Source organism: Euprymna scolopes, chromosome 22, assembly GCF_053919585.1.
Source record: "Euprymna scolopes isolate OS-2025 chromosome 22, ASM5391958v1, whole genome shotgun sequence".
Classification (NCBI taxonomy): Eukaryota; Metazoa; Mollusca; class Cephalopoda; order Sepiida; family Sepiolidae; genus Euprymna; species Euprymna scolopes.
The window spans coordinates 39,184,528-39,206,644 of NC_136503.1; the positions used below are offsets into that span (position 1 = coordinate 39,184,528).

At 34.3% G+C, this 22,117-nt stretch overlaps 1 protein-coding gene and 1 non-coding gene across 2 annotated transcripts in view; one reads left to right on the forward strand and one right to left on the reverse strand.

Annotated features, from left to right (window-relative positions):
- LOC145243996 (ubiquitin-conjugating enzyme E2 H) overlaps positions 1-22,117 on the forward strand; it is a 266,143-nt gene that overhangs the window by 143,550 nt on the left and 100,476 nt on the right. The window contains exon 2 of the mRNA XM_080107143.1: positions 8,082-8,158. Coding sequence (XP_079963269.1) covers positions 8,082-8,158 — 77 coding nt within the window. The remainder of the gene's footprint in view (positions 1-8,081; positions 8,159-22,117) is intronic.
- On the reverse strand, positions 5,881-6,069 carry LOC145244110 (U2 spliceosomal RNA). The gene has a single exon (XR_013862983.1). It is a non-coding gene; the product is annotated as a U2 spliceosomal RNA (small nuclear RNA).

Consider the following 22,117-nt stretch of genomic DNA (forward strand, 5'->3'; position numbering starts at 1 on the left):
TTACAAAACTTTTTGTTAAACAAATAATTGTTCATATTTTTTTCAAAACAGAAGATTCTATTTTTTAGGTTGTGTACACTTTCAGCATTCCAGAATTTGATTTTCAAATTATTTCATTCTCTACAATTACTAGTGCTTATTTTTGGGGTCCTTGAATTTCAGATTTTATGTAGATTCTTTAACCTTCCTTTCTATAGGGAACACACACACATAAACATTGAGCTTTAATAGAGATTTTTGGATTTTTTTATGCCAGTTATGATATCAATAAATGTCAACTAAACCACTCGCAATAAAGGTGAATGTATTTTCAAAACAGTTTTGAAAACATTTCAAGAACATTGTGGCTTGTGCTTACACCCCCCCCCCAAAAAAAAATAAAAACCAAGTCCCCTGGGAAAGATTAGCTAGGAAATCAATCTATATAATTATAAAATTCTGTGAACTGCCTTTACTTGCAGCTTGTCTAACAAAAACATTGTTGTCAAGTAATCCAACTTGTATTTAATAAAATTCACTCCTTTCCACAGTCCAACCATGTTGAATACAAATAAACTTCGGTCTTTGCTTAACTTGTACACATAGTTTCAATCATTAAACTATATTTTATTATCGGTTTTGATTCTAGCTGATGACACTCAAATCATTTTTTTATTTTTACTTTTGAAATCATGACTATATATTGGGTACAATATAATATTAAATACTTGACTACAATAATATATGGTTGGCAACTAAGTTCTTGCCATTTTTAAAATCTACATTTTTAAAAGTAAAATAAGAACCAACAACTATTTAATCAATGATGTATTCTCCATTTGTGTTTACAAGTTTTTCCCAACGTTTCACAAGATTCTGGATACCTTTTCGGTAAAAATCATTTGATTTTGACTTGAAAAATAAATTATAATAAATAAATTTTCCGAACACAATATATCAAAAAAAAAAAAAAAAAAAACTGCATGAACTTAAGTGCCAACCCAATAAATACAAAATCTGCATAAATTAAAATATATTTAACCATATTTTATGATCAGGCAACATCAGGCGCTCCTGCTAGTGACAATATAAAATAAAGAGATCAATTGAACTCGATTGATAAGCAATTCCTTGAACAGTTAGCCACTTAGATAAAGAATTCAGAGAGATGAAGTGGAAGTAAAACTGAGAAAAACTGGACCTCTATGATATCCGTAGGAGAATTAGCGTCCAAAAGTTAAGGGCTAGTAGTTTCAAGACAAGTTTAAGTACTTTTTAAGAAAAACCGTTCATTTAAAATACTTAATATGCATATACACTTATAGATATACTCATCACTCATGTCTCGCCTAAATTTAATAAGCATCCGTTGGATATTTTTAAAGTTATGACCAATAACACAAAAGTTTGTCCAAATTCTCGTGGTCCAAAAGTTAAGGGCTAGGCGGTATAATCTTTAATTATTATAACAGTAAGGTACTGTATAGGTGTCAGACAGGTACTATGAATAATCCTACTTCAAATTTTTACTAAAGAACATTAAAATTATTGTAATTGAGTAAAAGAAATGAGTGTTTGTATCGCACTAGTACAACATGACAGCAAAACAAGGTCGTCCTGTTTCTGTCAAAGAAAAACAGCTCATTATTCATCTTCATAGTAATGGCAAGAAAACTTCTGAGATTGTTGACACCGTAGGAAGGTCTCTTAGTGTAGTAAAGCGTATTGTGGCACATTTCAAGCAGTCAGGATCAGTGGCAGCTGCCCCAAAATCTGGTAGACCTCGAATCACAACTGCTCAACAGGATCGTCTTATTGTCAAAATGTCACTTAAAGACAGATTTAACACTGCTGCTAAAATATCTCGAGAACTAAAGCAAAGGTCTATTGTTCAAGCGTCACGGCAAACTGTTGCACGCTTCTGGATTGCAATCTCAGGTGCCAGCAAGGAAGCCTCTTATCTCCAAAAAGAATCAGAAACTCCGCCTCGCTTTTGCCCAAGAACACGTTGTGTGGACAACCGAAAACTGGTCCTGTGTGCACTTTAGTGATGAATCGAAGTTTAACGTTATCGGATCTGATGGCAACACGTATGTCCGGCGAAGAACTGGTGAGAGATTGGAGGTTAAGTGCATGAAAAAAACTGTGAAATTTGGAGGAGGAAGTGTAATGGTTTGGGGCGTTATGTCAGCTGAAGGCTGTGGACTACTGATTCGTCTGCAAGGTGGAATAAATGCAGAAGTTTATAAGCAGATTCTACGGCAGCATGCAGTTCCTAGTCTTCGGTCGTCGCTCTATCAACCTGCAATTTTCATGCAGGATAACGCTCCTTGCCACACTGCTAAGAAAGTAAAAACATTTTTAGACGAGGAAGAAGTTGAAACGATGCGTTGGCCCCCTCAGAGTCCAGATCTTAATCCTATTGAGAATATCTGGAAAATAGTTGGTGAACGTGCTCAACTCAGTGCCCAAAAAATCAAGAAGAACTCTGGCAGTGCTTACATGCTGAATGGAGTGCGATAACGCCAGCGTTTTGCAAGAAGTTGGTGGATTCCTGTGCCAAGAGGTGTCAAGAAGTCATAAATAGCAAGGGTTTGTTTACCAAATACTAGTTAGTTGGTAATTTCAGCCATTCACAGCAAGGACAAAAACCGCAATCGTGTTAGCCCTTAACTTTTGGACACACAAATTTTGAACAATTTTATTTAAAATGGTAGTTATTCAAAAAATACTTAGTGTAGGCTAACGAAATTATGACCCATTGAAGATATACATGTTATCTATATAATTGTGAAGTAATTTTTTGTTGTTCGTGTGTATTTGTTTCAAATATATGGTTAAACTTGCTAAGGTTTTACTAGCCCTTAACTTTTGGACGCTACTGTATATATATATATCTGGAGGCCAAAGGGCGAATGAACCCCTTTTCAGGGTCAACGGCCAACTGGCACCGTGTGTGTATGTATGTGTATGTATGTATAACATTTCAAGAACATTGTGGCTTGTGCTTACCCCCCCTCCCAAAAAAAACAAGTCCTCTGAGAAAGATTAGCTAGGAAATCAATCTATATAATTATAAAATTCTGTGGACTGCCTGATTGCCTTTACTTGCAGCTTGTCTAACAAAAACATTGTTGTCAAGTAATCCAACTTGTATTTAATAAAATTCACTCCTTTCCACAGTCCAACCATGTTGAATACAAATAAACTTCGGTCTTTGCTTAACTTGTACACATAGTTTCAATCATTAAACTATATTTTATTATCGGTTTTGATTCTAGCTGATGACACTCAAATCATTTTTTTATTTTTACTTTTGAAATCATGACTATATATTGGGTACAATATAATATTAAATACTTGACTACAATAATATATGGTTGGCAACTAAGTTCTTGCCATTTTTAAAATCTACATTTTTTAAAGTAAAATAAGAACCAACAACTATTTAATCAATGATGTATTCTCCATTTGTGTTTACAAGTTTTTCCCAACGTTTCACAAGATTCTGGATACCTTTTCGGTAAAAATCATTTGATTTTGACTTGAAAAATAAATTATAATAAATAAATTTTCCGAACACAATATATCAAAAAAAAAAAAAAAAAAAAAAACTGCATGAACTTAAGTGCCAACCCAATAAATACAAAATCTGCATAAATTAAAATATATTTAACCATATTTTATGATCAGGCAACATCAGGCGCTCCTGCTAGTGACAATATAAAATAAAGAGATCAATTGAACTCGATTGATAAGCAATTCCTTGAACAGTTAGCCACTTAGATAAAGAATTCAGAGAGATGAAGTGGAAGTAAAACTGAGAAAAACTGGACCTCTATGATATCCGTAGGAGAATATATATATATATATATATATATATCTGGAGGCCAAAGGGCGAATGAACCCTTTTTCAGGGTCAACGGCCAACTAGCACCGTGTATGTATGTGTGCGTTGGGGTAGAGAGAGCTCCCGTAAGCCGTGGTGAAGGCAATCTTTCTAAAAGTAAATCTCTGATTTAAAAAACCATAAAGTGGGAGACCAGTACCCGCATTAAGCTGGTCTGCAGTTTAACTTGTTGCTGGCTATCTTGCTCTTGTTTGGTGCTGGATCTCAACATTTTGAACCGAGAAAGAGAGACTTAGCTGTTATACAAAGCTAAGACTCTGTAACATCATCTGTGTAGAGATACTCCCTCAGGCATTTATCTATAAAAATGGTCCTGTGGCGATGGAAAAGTTGTGACACGTGGAGGCTTGAAATGCTGGAAACATGTAATAATTGATCTCCATGATCGTCTTCAGTGTCATGTCTGCTTGAGCGTGTGAATTCACCGGTAGGACTAAAAAAGTCATTTTTGGGCTCATGGACTTTAAGTATCTGAGGGAGTGGCACTCGTCTGACAAGACGTTGCAATCATCATCTGGAGGCTGCTGGTTGCTAGAGAAGGATTGGCAACAGTCTGATAGTGAACTATTGTGATGGTGAAAATGATCCTGGCAAGAGCTGGAAAGAAGTCGTGAACTACAGTTAGTCTTTAATTGAGATTTAGAAGGTGAAAAATGGAGAGTTGGACATAGATGGTAGCTACAAAACCTTAACGATACACCCATGTCCGACAAGTCATTTGTATATTATGTCTGCATTTATGTATTTTTATTATGCAAAATTATGTAAATTGTTGATTATGGCTTTGTGTCTTTAAACACCAACTACACTAGAAACCCAGAAGAAAAGCCACCACACATATTTAAGATAAGGTGGTTGATCGGTCGGAGATGCGAGCATAGCTCAACATGGACGATACTGCTACTATGATTGAAAGGTATCGGCAGTTCAGTGCTTACTTTAAAAAGAAATTGTTCCTAATGTGATTTGTATGAATTGTGTTGTTCACTGGCAGCACCTGATTGTTAAACACCTAATGGGGCGTTTGTGTTAAGGCATGTTATCAAAGTTGTCAACTTGATAGAAAAGAATACATTGCAAGATTGCCACTTTCAGCAATCATGCTAAAAGAACAGTGTGGAATTTGAATGACTCGTTTTGAGCACTGAAGGGTAATTACATGCATAGTTTGGCAAAGTAGTGTATTTACTGATCCAAATGACTTCCGGTTTAAAAACTGTTTGGAAGTAAAAAATGTTATTTAATTTGAAGACTCTTCTCTCCCTCCTCCACTATATTGCATTCCTTTACTTAATCTGAAATCTTATGTCCAAGTTCTCTTCTTCCATACTACAAAGAATCTTATGTTCCTATGTAAATAAACATTTTTTGAAAACTCAGTTTACAGATATTCTTATTTATCATATATAAAAAATATTTTGCCCCCCACCCCGACAAAGGAGAGATTGAACCTAGTAATTCACTCCCATTTGTCTGTTTGTTCGCACTTTTCTCAATAATGACACCTTGAATTTTTGGAAGCTTTGCACAAACATTAGTCATGGTGAAAGTAAATTTTTGCCAGAACGGATTTTCCGGGATAACTCTGGTTGCCCCCTAAGGAGCATTATAGGGATAAAATTGCTCCCAAATCATTCGTTTGTTCGCACTTTTCTCAATAACCACACCTTGGATTTTTTTTTTTTTAAAATTTTGCAAAAACATTAGTTATGGTGGAAGTAAATTTTTCGCTTGTGGAAGGGGAATCCGCATGCTCGGCTTGTTTTACTTTTAGTATTCTTTCTGTAAAAATTAGTTTATAAATGTTTTGATCTACATTTTTGACAGGGTCTTCAAATTAACACTGTTTACTTTCGAGGACTTTCAAAACTGCAAATCGATTGGATTGGTAAATATGCTATTTTGCCCATACTTTCTTGTACTTTCAGGTAGTGTTATCTCTTTGTAGTATGGAAGAAGAGAACTTGGACAAACTTTTTGATGCAACAAATGACATCTGCCTTTATTTGTCTCCTCACAAGTGCAGTGAGACACAAGGTCAGTTATTAATGTGGGGGAAAGAGACACTCTGGATTAAAACGAAAACAAAAATTATTTTAATGTAGAAAGATTTCTCCTTCAGTAACCAAGGACAAAACAGATGTTACACATTGATCTTGACCAAAAGGCCAAGGAACTATCTGACAGATTTGTGAAAGAGCTCCAAGGAAATTACTCTTTGTTTCTTCTGCAAGGAGACGATTACTACATTTAATAGGAAACTCAAATTAAAATGTAATGTGAACAAACATTTTGCTGCACAACTTCTCACTTAAGATGTCCCCTATAAATCTGATCCCTTATTTGCAGTAACACCTTATTACTTATTAATGTCTTGGTTATGATATAAAAAATATTTGGCATAAGATGTCCCCCATAACTTTGTTCATTTCATTAATCGTTTGCAATCCTCTCATAATATTCTTTACCATAAACCTACACTCCATTCATTTCCTTAACCATTATCCTCGAATGAATTTCAGCCCTGATAAGTAAAAAAATATAGAAAAATAAAAAGCAATTTTATAACCAGAAATTATTTTTTTTAAACATGGTAGTATCTTTTCTTTTTATATTCAAACATTTTTTCTGTATTCTTTTTTTTTACATATTTTTTTTTTAATTCAATTTCTTAATTATTGAAAAATAATAAAAAATGGCTAGAAAGTCGTACACTGTAATTTTTTTTTCCAGTTTGGTCTTAAATGTTTTAGCGATATACGTCCTCATCAGTTAAGATGTCTCCTACCTTTCTTGTAATATTTTTTTCTTTGTTTATCGTTTATGTTCGTATTTATTATTATTTGGACTTTTACTATTGAGTGTTATTTTCACAATGTTTCAGTCACTGTACGCTCCAATCTTCTTCAGGTATATCTTGTTGAACTTGGGAATCTGCATGGAATTTCAAATGGAGCTCTTTAATTTAATCCATAAAAGGAGCATTCTCTCGTTTTGTCGGCCATTACTGGATTGAAGTCCTAAGTAATTTGCAAATGTATTTTGAGTGTTATCTGCACCGAGGATAAAAAATTCCATGCAGATTCTTGAGTTCAACAAGGTACACCTGAAGAAGGTCAGAAGTTACAACAACTGAAACATTGAAAATAACACTCAAAATGAGAATAGGAGTCCTAATGATGCGAATTATCAATAATCATCTAAAATAAATTCAGAAACAATCTTTTATGTTTTCTTTAAGTGTAAATGTTTTTGTTTTTTTATTTAATCATTTCATTGCAACAACAAATGAGTAAATATTCCAAAAGAATTGCTTGGTTTTTGTTAGCAAATGCATTGATATCATTTTTTTCTTTTCTTTTTTAATCTTCTCTATACAAATAAAATGAACTCATTTTTTCCCGTCTGATTTTGACATTAATAGGATTAAAAATCAAGATATTTCATGCAAATATAATATGCACAAACGGCAGAACAATATCTGAGGGGTGTTATAGGCTTATTATTTCTCAAATTCCTCGATAATCTTAGATTTCTATACTTTTTCTGCTGAGAAGTCACGGCCAAAATCGGTTAAGATCAATGGAAGTGGTAAAATATTTTCTCTCTAATAAATTCCTCCTCCCCCTGCCACCACTTAACACCGTTTGGGGATCGTTCACAAGGAACAGTTGAGAAGAGAACACCGGTTTGGCTTCGTAGTTCTTTCATGTGAAGTTATTTAAAATCACTAAACTAAGCTGCAGTGCTCTGTGGCGTAGTGGTTAGCGTGCTGGACAATTCACATTATATTTTCACGTTCGCGCCGACCTACCGTAGTCGTTTTTTTTTTTGTTTTTTTTTCCTAAACAACTGGAATGGACTTTTCTTGGTGGCCGAACTGTTAACGTTGCAGATGTTTTTTTTTTTGTTTTTTTTCACACTTTATTTTCCTACTTTTACTCATGACTCCGGGTTTGATCCTTCCTACTTACCTACCATAACATTTTTTAAAACTCCCCCCCCCCGTCCCGGAAACAAACACTCGGGCAACACCGGGTACCCCCGCTAGTTCAAAATAAAGAAAAAGTTATATTTTGAAGCAATGAACCATTTTTATTTATCTATTTTTTTTTTTTTTTTTTTTTTTTTTGTATGTGTGTCTCTATTTGTTTTTTTATCTTTGGTTATGAATCCTTAACTTTTGTTCCAGTATTGAGAGCAAACATGAAGTTACGATCCTGGGAGGATTAAATGAATTCATTGTTAAATTTTATGGTCCATCTGGAAGTAAGTCAGAACTTTTCTTTTCTTTTTTTATTTTTTATTTATTTTTTTATTTTTATTTTATTTTTTTTGAAAAAAAAACAATCAGTGCAAGTAATTTACATCTTTTGAGAATTTTTTTTAGATGAGGAATGATAATTTGCATTATGCAGATTACTATTCTCATCTTGATTGCTGCATTATTTTCACGTTTCAGCCAATGTAACCTATGACCTTTTTCAAGCGTATCTTTTCAAATTTATAAACCAGGGATGCGATATCCTCGCTTTTTGTGAAATCTTTTTTTTTTCTTTTATAAAAAAAAAAAAAAAAAAAAAAAAAAAAGCAATGGAATAAGTCACGTTTTTAATTGAAGAATATAAAGAGTTGTTTCCCTTACAACTAAAATTTTATTTCTTTTCCTGTACAAGTTTACCCAGGCAGGTAGAGCTAGTTATTTAATACTATTACTGATATATGACGAGATAATTAAGAATAAAAATAAATACTTGAGAAATTAATGTATTCAATATGAATTCTGATTAGTGTGTTGAAGATGAATTTTTCTTTTTTTTTTTAAATCTGTGAATCAAAATTTAAGACCATTTTCTTTGTTAAATGTGCATCTGCAAATTAGTCTGATTAAATCTCATTTATTGCTATATTTAAAGACAAAGTCAATATAAAAAAATACAAAATAAAAATGTACATCTATATATCTATAAAAGTGAAATTGTCTCTGTGTGTACATTTCCCTACCAAACTACTGTCAATTTTCAGTCTACAGACTCAAGATTTGCCATAAGGGGTATTGAGATTTGGGAAAATCTTTTTAATCAGAAATTTGGCTGTCATGGGGTCAAAGTTCAACGATTTGACCTTTGAAAACTACCAAATTCCTCTGCCAATTTTGGTAGATGTAGGTTACTTGGACATGGATCAAACTTTTTTATTTTATTTGAGCCCAAAACAAATGTTAAGGGGTCAAAATTTAAAAAATTTTACCTCTGGTCTCTACCAAATTACTCTGCCAATTTTTGGTCTAAACATTTGATATTTTACATTAAGTATATTCAGATATAGGGCAAGTTTTTTAATTGGTTTTTGGCTGAAAATTTGGCTGCCATGGGGTCAAAGTTCAAAAGATTTTACCTTTGCAGTCTCTAGCAAACTATTCAGCCAATTTTGGGTCTAAACATTTGAAATTTTACATAAAGGATATTCAGATATGTAGCAAGCTTTTTAATCAGTTTTTGGCGAAAATTTGGCTGCCAAGAGGTCAAAGTTGAAAGAGTTAACCTTTGCAGACTCTATCAAACTCGTCCGCCAAATTTTGGATCTAAACACTTGAAATTTTAGATGTAGGTTACCTGGAAATGAGTCAAACTTTTTAATATATATATATATATATATATATTCATATACACATAAAGTTATGAATTATACATAGGGCCTGAGCAAAGCTGGGTTGAATTGCTGGTAATATAAAAAAAAAAATATTCAAAGGCAAGCTTGTGTCTGTACACACTTATCACTCTTCACACCTTTAAACAATAGAATCAACCGATCACCAAAAGTGTAATTCTATGAACATGTACTTGTGTTCATAAATTGCACAAGCCACGATCATCTGTTGGTTACTCGATTCCAACACTGGTCTCTGTTAGTGCTGGTTTATCTATCTCCCTCCTATGACGGGAAGATGTGACGCAAGGGTCAGAAAATGGGATTGAAGATCCAGCGCCCTAGAGGAAAGGCACTCTGGACTGCACCTCGGGCAATTAACAATAAACTAACCCCTTCAAGGGAGAAGGCAAAGCTGAGAGGATGGGCCTTCTAGAACTACACAGAACCAGCAAGATATTGCAGTCGGGGGGGGGGGGAACAAAAACCGTTTCACGAATAGCCGAGACTTTACTGGCTTTGGTGTCAAAGTAAAAACCATGTAACTATTCGGTGTTGTAACAGAAGAATTTTTCCTCTAAATAAAATCACAACTGCAGTTTAAAACCAGTTACAAAGGTTTATTTTATTTTTTGGATTACACTGATATTCAAATTTTTTTCCACTTGGCAACACACTTGCAAATGAGAATGCTTTAGCCTGATTAAATTAAAACACAAATCTATATAGCTTAGAGCCCAATGGCCCATCTGTTTCTAAGGTGTGCACAAACCCAACTGATTGTGAGACATCCAGGAAGCCAACTTACCCTTAGCTCCTCTGCTGGAATGTATATAGGTATTTTGGGGCCACTCTAGAATGGCCAGTTTTATAAATATTTATAATAGAAAAAGAACTTATGCCTAGAGTGATCCTGTATCTTACTAGCCATTACTTTTAAGTGGGTCATAATAGTAACAGGGAATCTCATACTTAAAGGAACATTTTCTCTTGTGGACAAGTCAAATTCTGGGTAGTTCAGCCCAAATCAGAGACATTTCCTATTTCTTGTCCGCTTTCTCCTTAGTCAAATATTTCTCACTTGTAGAAAATCTGTTATTAAAATGCATTACAATTATGCAGCACAATAAGTATGCAGCCGTCTAAATACATGTCTACAATGGGGGGGGGGTTAATATTTTTTTTAATTTCATCTAATTTCACTGTGTTGAACGTGAACTCGAAATATAATGCATTTTCTCAGCCTTTAGGCTAAAATGAAAGTATCTGTTCTGTTCAAAGATAGTACAATAATATTGTGAGGTTTGTATTTGTGCTGGACTTCCATAGACGCAGCAATAATATACAACAGATAAGACACAACTGTGGAATGTCTACAGATCCTGCTAGTAAGATTTATTGGCCTCCCAACAAAGGAGTAATTCACTCCCATTCGTTTGTTTGCACTTTTCACAATAACTACGCCTTGGAGTTTTTTAAGAAAATTTTGCACCAAAATTATTCATGGTAAAAGTAAATTTTTGCCAACATGAATTTTCCGGGATAACTCTGGTTGCTCCCCTAGGGGCCATTATAGAGGTAAAATTGCCCCCAAATAGTTCTCCTGTTCATTCACCTTCACAGCATTCACCTTCCTTGACATACTCCTTTTCTATATCTTGGTCACTCTCGAAATTCTCTTTCCAGACTTATTCACTCATGGAGAGGAAACCTGCATGCTCAGCTTATTTATTTTACTTTATAAAAACTAGGTGAAGTTTAAATGTATAATAATTCAGATGATAATAAATATTAAATGACCTTGTGTCAGACTGGACTTTAAATGTTGGATGTTTTAGAGGAAGCTAAATGTATTTATATTATTTTCAGAATTCCGGTACAAATTTCTTTATCTTTTAAATATGACTAAAGAAAAAGAAAGAAAGAAATAGATCAATTTGCCTGGCTGATGGTGCTGTGTGGAGTTACTAACTTTAGAAATAGAATGTATGAGGTTCCTTCAATAAGTTTCCAGACTCTTGAAAATTCACTGTTATTGCTATACATCTTATGAGATGACTGACCAATTTTTATGATTTCAGGCTCAAATGAATAGCTGCAGCCAGAATTGGAATACACCCTACTAAAGCTTGATTGTCACAGCTGGTGAATTTCAAAAATGCAATCTGGACGTGAGAATACCTCAGACTGCTTTTGAAGCATCTTACAAGAATCAAGCATCAGTTTTTTGAGTGCTATAAGAGATTCAAGGAAGGCAGGGAGGGATGATGAGAGGTGTAGGAGAAATTTTAGGAGAAATCGTATCAAGGTCATTAATAGAGGATAATAAGGTTTCATTGAGAAAATAAACATAAAGTTAAGTAAAAAAACAAACCGTTTTCTTCAAAACGTAAGGCCCCAAAAGCAGCATACTATTTAAAAAAATTTTTTACATTGCGTCTCCGGTGATAAGGAGATTCTATTTATTAAAAAGGATAGAACGTGATAACATACTATGTACATTCAATTAGTGTATCCATATATATTATATTAATTTTTAATAAATAGGATCTCCCGATCGAATAATTTATGATCTGGAAACAGTGACACATGTACATACGTACATTACAGTTACTACGGTATTAATATTTAGATTAATAAATTGTCCTCTTTTTAAGCAATATGCAAATTAGTTACTCTTATGATATAGATTGCATACACATAAGCTGGATATAAAAATCAATAAGGTATCTATTGTGTCAAGCGGAATTGCATATGGTACACCTGGTATCTTTCTCAACTATGACCTCACACTTAATATTTCATGGGGTTGCAATCAGATGATTTGAAGGAGCCAGATGTTGGGACTGGTGAAGCCACGGAAGTTTTTGGACAGCCACTTTTGGGTTTTCTTGGAGGTGCGACGTAGAGTTGAATCTTGCTGCAGGTTTACTTCAGCCACTCTTTGTCTATTGCTTGAAAACAGTGGACAACTTCATATAGTCATCTGGATTGAGTCTGAGTCCCTTTTATAATATGTGGGATAGCTAGAAACAATATTCCTAAACAAAAAATATATTAAAATCAAAACAATCACTGATGTGAAAAAAAATGTAGTTATTAGGTTGGTGCCAAAATGTTGTTTTTTGACGTTCAACTATATCTATAATATAAAGCTGAACGTCTGTGTGTGTGTGTCTGGTCATGAATAGGCTCCTATATGGTTGACTATTATAGAAAACTGATCACATATAATGATAGATGTATCGAGACCCAGGAATGGGTATGTTTGATCTGGCATAATGATGATTCATTAAAATTGTAGAGTTTGCGTACGCACCTAGTCCACAAAGTATGGAAATAAAAAATTAAAAAAGAACAAACTTTACAAGTGTTTTTGATATAGATGTACATAATAATACTTTGATAAGTATGTTTTAACTTAAACAGGGATGGTATAATAAAATTGTGGGGTCTGTGTTCGCGCCTGGCCTCCATAGAATGGAAATAGGCACAAACTTTAATAAAGACTTTTCATATCTATCTGCATAAGTATACTTTGATAATTATGTTTCAGTTTGAAGAAATAATAAAATTATGGGGTGTTCGTTCGTGCCTGACCTCCATAGAATGGAAATATGTCACAAAGTTTAATAAGGTTTTTTAATATAGATCCACAGAATATTGTGATAAGTGTTTCAGTATGAAGAGGTATGGTATAATAAATTATGGGGTTTATCTATTTTATTTTTACTTTCATGATATTTTGCTTTGGTTTTGATACCCCCGAATTTGAAGCTATCTTTTTACAATTATTCCTTTTCATAACCTATCGTACTTCATAAATCAGAGTCCATTTTCTGTAGGCTGTTTTTGAACCTAGTCAACGACGGGTACTTTTGCTAGTATATAAATTATTTTTGCACCAACCTAATAACTAGCAGGATCTGTGGAAATTCCACAGCAGCATCTTTCATATGTAATATATTGTCGCTACTGGGTATCACGTGGACATTCAGCATGAATGGAAACCCGATGATATTATTGTAGCCCATTTGTTAAAACTGTAGAAGTATTTATCTAAGTAATCTGGTTAATGTAGTGTCAGAATATATCGTCATAAAGGCCATCACAGCTTGTGGAAACTTAGTTTCCATGATACATAGGACTTTGTGCGGACAGTATGTTCGTCATCCTTTGTTCTGCACATTGTATAACTGGTTCTGCTAGAAGTTTATATCTGAGAAGAATTTCTTGTCCGCTTGGATATTTGATTTTGTTCAGGAGTTTCTTGGCTTTTGTAAGATGGTTCTTTTGGACCTTGGCCGTAAGTAGTTGGCCTTCGCGACTTTTGTATAAGAAGTGAAGATCTCGTTTGGTAGTTTCTACTTCTATATTCATTTTGAAAAAAAAAAAAAATTTAAGCTTTTCAATGAATTTCATTGTGCAGACGCCTGCTATGATTCTCCCTGATAACCATTGTTTCCACATCACTGCCACAATTATCCAGCTCGTATCTCACAATATTCAAGGAACACCGAGCTGCAAAATAAAATATCCAAAATTTTTAATCTAGCACTACTCATGATGCTGGTGGTTTTCAGTCGTGCATCGTCTTCAACTCTCAAACGCATTAATCATACACAGGAATAGTTATCCATTGCACTTTATTGTTATTAAATATTTTAAATGGTTCGGAAATGAAAGAAGACCAAAAGTTATCAAATTTATCCCAAACAAACACGTACACAGATGCGCACTACTGCAAATTGTACACAATATGTATGCACATAGGTGCACATATGAAGATTCATCTAGAAATATACATAAATGCATTGACTTGTCCACACACACATGCATATAGATATACAAATGTGCATGATTGCATGCACACACATCTGTAACTTACCACAGTCTTACGTGCAAGTACGCACATGCTACTACTGCACTGTTTACTGTTATATCACCCCAAACAAAACAGTTACTTAATCATGGTGGGGGGGGGGCTACTATTTGGGACCAGATTTGCAGAGATACTATTTAGGGAGTTGGATAGTGAGATGTCTGTTTACATTACACTTGAATTTCTGCATGTCTGTACAATCAAGAGAGCAGGAACCTGGGAGGGAATTCCAAACTGCAGCAGCCTAAGGGGAAAAGCTACTCGAGTAGAAAGCTTTACAGCAACTAGTGATCTCTACAGTGTATGCCTGTATAATTACATCCACACTAGCATTCTTACCTGTGAACAGCCCTACATACATATACAAACATACATCATCATGTTTGTTTTAATGTCTGCTTTACATGCTGGCATGTGTTGGACGACTTTAAGAAATTGACTTACAAAGTAATCTGTTTCTGGCCAGGTATTTATTCCTCTTTTGCTTTAAGTCATACAAACACCCAAATAAAATTTTCATGAGCTATAAGCATTTTAAGTTCTCAGAAAATATTGGTTCTCAGCAAAGTAGCCATTTTATTTAGTCAAAGTAATGTCCACACAATTCACTGAAGAAAATGGCTACTTTGCTCAGAACTAATATTTTATGGCAACTTAAAATGCTCATCTCTCTTCCTGCTCACTGTTTTCGTTCTACCTACAGTCTTAGTCTTTTCAAGATTAAGGTTAACAGGCATCTCCTATTTTCACAATAATTATCTTTCGTACTTGTTAGTGGTTTACATCAAATGGTTTCATGGCTTGTCTCAAGCAATTTCCATAAAAAAAATAAACAGTTTTTTTAATGCGAAAAAATCACAAATAAATAGGTAAACCAAAATAAATTGTCGCAAATAGTAGTGATATGATTTTGTGTGGCAACATTAAAATCTTTATTATCGAACACTTATATAAACTTTGTTAAATTCATTGGTTTTTATCTTTTAATATTCTTAACCTGGAATAATTATAGTAATCATTGTCAGCCCCTTTAAGAACTCGGTTCTTATTATTGAGCACTCTAAGTTGAAATTAAAGTCTGCCACTTAAGCTCGCATGCGCAGACCATGATGTTATAATCATAAGATCACTCTAGCCATTTAGACATTTATAGAAATGTTAATTTCAACTGTATTTCTCGTAGTTATAGGTGGTCGTGTGGTTTGTTCCTTGCTAATGGAGACAGAGATAGTTTCATGGCTGGGTTTGAATCTCCTGACCGGCTGTAATTAGAACTCCTTGCAATGATGATTCTCGAAAGCATGAAACACTAATACCTGTAGGTATTAAAAATAATTATCGTAATAATTTTGTATATATATATATATGACCGCTACATTTAATGATATAAATTAATATACAAAGATATAATTTTATGCGTAAATTTTCAGTATTTACTTCAACAGTGCTCAATACATAGGTAGAGCTAGGTAGTAAGTTATGAAAATATATATGTAGCTTGATTACCATATATATTTTTATAACTTACTATACACACACACATATATATATATATATACACACACACACATATATATATACACACACACACACACACACACACACACATATATATATATATATATATATATATATATATATACACAAACACACACACACACACACACACAGTGTGTCTAAAAAAACATGTACTCAGACTTTGTTATCAGCATTGTTTAGACAATAATGGTCATCCAATTTGAACATTTGCAAACATGATTCTGCAATTACATTTGTTTTCTCTATTGGGAACTATTACATTTCACTTTATGTTCATAACGTCATTCGAAATGTACGTTTCCACTTTTCTTTTAAGACCCCCTTGTATTGATTGAGATTGTCGGACTGACTTCCTCATCTTGGTTGTTATCATCACAACGTTTCGACCGTTTTGCCCTCCGGCCTTCATCAGGTGTTTTGTATCGAACTGGGGAACCGTTTGTTAGGAGTCTCGAACCCAACCCTTTATTATTATTATGGGGGTACCGTGTTCGAGACTCCTAACAAACGGTTCCCCAGTTCGATACAAAACACCTGATGAAGGCCGGAGGGCAAAACGGCGGAAACGTTGTGACGATAACAACCAAGATGAGGAAGTCAGTCCGACAATCTCAATCAATGAAAACACCTCATCTCAAAAATACAGACAATTACCCCCTTGTATGTCCCGCTGTCTATTACTTATTACAAAAGAGTGGGATGTATTGAGCACAAGTCATAACAGTGCGAGTTCAATCTCTGTACAGGGTCGTACAATTTTATTTCCCATTCACTTCCACCCAAAAAGGTAAATTTTTACACAACAATACAAATTGGTAATATAAATAATTCATTGTTTGAAGATAAATAAATGTTATTGTGATATATAATAGAGAATGTTGTCTATTTATAACAATGCTTATTTGTAATATCTGTCATTTTTGACAAGTCAGAAACTCTAGTAGGTAAATACATTGTTGGCATTTGTTTCATTATTATGTCTGGAATTCTAATCTCTGAATGAAATCTGTCTGAAAAAAAAAAAAATGTTCTGTGGATAATGTAAAATAATGTTTTGAATAAATTCTAGGTTAACATAGTTTCATAAAAACTAAATGAATCCAAAACAAATGCAAATAATTTGGCAAGGCTTGTTATAATATAAACGCATGAATTTGGATTTTTAAAAAACAACAAAAAAAATAGGAAATTGGTTTGCATTTGTGAAACTAGTCTCGAAAGTGTTTGGTATTGGCCAACAACAATGGCGATTGTTTATCAACATTGTTGTTGGTGATTGCATTCCAGTGTTTGTGCTTATCCGAGTATCAATTGTTTGGTCAGCCATTTTAGAATAAGTTCTGGCCCTCGGCCATCTTTATGCATTTGTGATTGACAGTGGTTGTAGTTTGTTGTTGCGTTGTTGAAAGACTACAAATATTTGGGAGTAGAGGTGGGAGCAAAAGGAGGGAGAGGTAGGGGGCGGACAAAAGGAGAAAGATGAAAGTAAAAGGAAAAAGACAAAAAGAAAGTGGTAGATATAGAGAGGAACAAAAGGAAAGAGAAATTAAATGGGAGAAAGAGACAGAATGACAAAAGGAGAGAGAGAGATTGACAAAATGCATTTGTAATTGACAGTGGTTGTTTGTATATGCCTGGTTAAAAGACATATTTGTGAGATGGTGGTTGTGACAAAAGGAGAGAGAATAAGGGAGAGAGACAAACGAAGAGATAAAAGGAAAAAGCGAGATGGAAAGAAAGGCAAAGGAAAACGTAGATTAACAAAAAGAGAGAGTGAGAAAAACACAGACAAAAGGAGAGAAAGAATGCGACGAAAGGAGAGAACAAGCAAGACAAAAGGAAAGATGAGGAGACAAAGAGAAAGACAGAAAGGGAGAGAAGGAAAAAGGAGGAAGGTGGAGGGAAAGAAAGAAAAGGAAAAAAAGTGTGCAGGTAGATATTCACTTACCTGCAAATGTTCACAATTCCTCTCATGTTATTTTGGGTGAGGCCATCTGTTGCCATTGCTACTGTGTTTAAAAGGTTGAAGGGTAGGGATGGGCATAAGAAGAAAAAAAAATGGTTGGGTGGGAGGTATCTCAAGCTTTTTAAAGAATTTTTTAAAATTTAATTTCTTATAAGCAAAGTTTACTCGTATTGTTGTGCTCCAACATTTTTCTGCATCTTAATCTGCATCTCTATCTCGCATCTTAAATATATTTCTATGTTCAATGCACTTTGAAAATATGATTTCAATGACGAGAAACACAAGTTTCTTCTGTCCATATTAGTAGATAGTATGGCATACACTGTTCTGTATATCTATATCCCGAACAAATTTGATTTTTTTTTACAAGAGTCACCACTTATCAACGCCTGAAGTCCACTCAAGAATAAGGGTTAATGAGTTTTAGTTGGTCAGTGAGACAATAGTGTAGTAATCGATAATGGTGAAAATTTGATAGAATTTTACTCTTTAAGGGAGGGGGGACAGCTCAACAAGGACTTGTTTACATTGGACTTGAAGATGGCCATGTTGTAATCAGCTGGAAGTAGGTCTGCGGTACGGAGTTCTACAGGTGATCTATTCTAAGAAGGAAGCTTTGTTCATGGAATTTGCGTTTAGATTTAGGCACGGATAGAGTGGGGGAAATTGATGAAAATGGTTGTAGCTAGATGAATGCTTGTGAAAATTTTGCAGAAGAGGACCAAAGATTGAAACTTAGTCAAGCACTTGCCATAAAAGTAACGATAGAGTAAAGAGTGACTTGTAACATCACTTCCGTGAGAAAGATTGTAAGGAGGAGAAAACTATCAGTTCGCATTGTAGATCTTTTGATTAAAATCTGAAAGAGCTTGTGAGGTTAGATTCAATGCTCTACTTGTAGTAGAAAATCTAAGTCCATTGCTGGTCTCAAAACCATCTCAGCAAAGATAGTAACTTTATTTTTCTTTATATTCCGTTTCGATGAGTCGTAGAGATGACAAAACATGTGTCTGTGGATAAATATATATTTCAAGAAGAACACCTGTACCAAGATGAGTAAAATTAATTTCCTGAACAGAACGGTTTTGCAGCCCATATAAATATGTGCCTTATGGATCCTTCTCAAGTTATCAACCAAAATTGTACCGCCTTTTTTCCTTGCTCTGAACCTTGATGTGTTATTATATGCTCAGTAGGCAACTTGTTTAATTGCTGTTGCAATTGTAGGTCTGCAATAGTGGCAAAAATTTATTGCTTAACATTTTTAATGTAATAAATGACTAAATAATACATCATGACTTATTTAAAAAAAAAAAAAAAATGAACTACGTTAAATTTATTCGCTTCTGACATAATTAAAAATAGCTTTTAAATAGCTTCGTAGCCTCGTAGGAGATGTCCTTTTTTCTTCCCTGCAACCTCTATCTCACAGAAGAGATGTTGTGAGTTTGTTTCTGCTTTATCGTTATTTTCATGGCAAGTGCTCATCTGAGCTTCAATCTATGGTCCCCCCTCGCCAAACTTTCACAAGAAACACTCGTCTAGCAGAAACCACTATCAATAATTCCCCCCACTCTTTATCTGTGCCTAAACCTAAACGTAGATTCCATGAACAAAGCTTCTTTCTTAGAACTGCGCGCCTGTGGAACTGTCTTCCGTTTTCCTATTTTCCAGCTGACTACAATTTGATTGTCTTCAAGTCCAATGTAAATAAGTTCTTGATGAGCCATTCCACTTTAGTTAACAAATTTACCGAATTTCCATTACTAACGATTACTATATTGTCCAATTGACTACTGTACACTCTTCACCCTTATCCTCGAATGGTCTCTGGGCCTTAATAAGTTATGCCTATGTAAAAAAAAAAAAAAAATTGAAGTAGCTGTGGATGCTATTCTATTGTTCATAAAAATAATTTCGAATGAGAAAGAGCAAAGGAAAATCACACTTGCTCTCTTATTCATTTTGATTTATATTTATACACGTTTAAGATTTATGAAAATTTTCAAAATCAAAAAAATTAAGATACATTTCAATGTTCTTGTTACATGTCAGTCATAAATATATTTTACATCCAACTATCTCGAAAGTTCTCCTTAGTTTAGTAAGTTAAAAATGGATTTATTTTACTCATTGGTGTAAGCAAACAAAAACATTTCTATTTGTACATTTAATTTTCATGTTTGAGGAAAATTCTATTTGAAACTGAAGCCCGTCATGCACACAAGTGTTCTTTTAAACCGAAGCCTGACAGACCAATAAAAGTGTTCTTTTAAACCGAAGCCTGACAGACCAATAAGTGTTCTTTTAAACTGAAGCCTGACAGACCAATAAAAGTGTTCTTTTAAACTGAAGTCTGACAGACAAATAAAAGTGTTCTTTTAAACTGAAGCCTGACAGACCAATAAAAATGTTCTTTTAAACTGAAGCCTGACAGACCAATAAAAGTGTTCTTTTAAACTGAAGCCTGACAGACCAATAAAAGTGTTCTTTTAAACTGAAGCCTGACAGACCAATAAAAGTGTTCTTTTAAACTGAAGTCTGACAGACAAATAAAAGTGTTCTTTTAAACTGAAGCCTGACAGACCAATAAAAATGTTCTTTTAAACTGAAGCCTGACAGACCAATAAAAGTGTTCTTTTAAACTGAAGCCTGACAGACCAATAAAAGTGTTCTTTTAAACTGAAGCCTGACAGACCAATAAAAGTGTTCTTTTAAACTGAAGCCTGACAGACCAATAAAAGTGTTCTTTTAAACTGAAGCCTGACAGACCAATAAAAGTGTTCTTTTAAACTGAAGCCTGACAGACCAATAAAAGTGTTCTTTTAAACTGAAGCCTGACAGACCAATAAAAGTGTTCTTTTAAACTGAAGCCTGACAGACCAATAAGTGTTATTTCACTGAGCTTAAAAAAACTAATTTTCTATGAGTGATTCTCATTGTTGTTCAGTTATCTCCCTTGTATCTTGTTTCTTCATGCCACATTCTTTTCCTTTCTTGTTTTGACTCTCCTTGCTGTTCGGCTCCTTGTCTTAGATCTATTTCTAGTTCTAATTACCTGATTGACACAAAGAACTAGCTCTCTATTATGTATGAAGGCCAGACATCTATGTACACTGTTGCATGAGAGCTAACACACCAATTACAAAGCTTCCAATTTCTTGATTAGCTTTTTTCCCCCCTTTATTTTCATCTCAATCATAACTTAAGGATGGTTGTTAAAAAAGAAAAGAAAAAGCCAACTTAAAAACCTGGCAGATCAAATAGTCGATCTCCCACTAAACCACTTAAAGGTCGGAGGTGACCTCAAAGTTTATGAAACTGTAACTTTCAACTTATGGAGGGTTTTTTTTTTCCTGACAATTTAAGTAAGAAATGAACAGCCGTTCCTGGAGGAGCCCCAGTGTAAGTGGAGATGGTTGTGTACAATGTAAATAGATGTAACCAGATAAGCGATCTCTCTCTCTCTTTCTCTAAAAAAAAAAAAAATACATTATTGGGTTGGGAGCATAGTCCACTGGAAACTGTGCAAATAACATCACTTTGAACATGCAGATATATATGGCACATACACAAAGCAAAGATAGAATTGGAAAACAAAAAAGAAAAAAACCTTTTTGTGATGACGGTTTTAACAGTCATAATAAGTGCTCATGGTTGATGTGTGCCCATTGAAGAGAAGCATTGGCACTCTAACCTGGAACCTGTCCAATACAAAAATATGTATGCAAATTTAGGTGCTGGACATGCCGTTTATTTTATAGGAATGCAATGTACCACTTATTTTGCCAGAAGAGTTTCACCTCTAATGACAATGAAAGTAGCAGTCAAGTTGGCTATATGAATGTGCATAAAATGCCAATCTATATATCCAGTGCCAGTCCAAGAGAAAAATTAGAGGTAGGCAGCAGTTGCTAACTGTTGGGATAGACATTATGCACTATAGTGCTTACCATTTCCTAACTATCACAGATTTTGACCCATCAGTTTTCATTCAAGAAGCAGTTAGCATAGCAGAACTCGGTATGATTCGTCAACTGAAAGTGTTCTTTTGTAAACATGGCCTGCTGCAGGAGCTACTCATGGGCAACAACACAGCCTTCTGCAGCAAGGAACTTAGGATGCTTGCAGATGAATGGGCCATGAACCAAAGATTTCATTGTGCATATGCCTTGGCTGAGAGAATGGTATA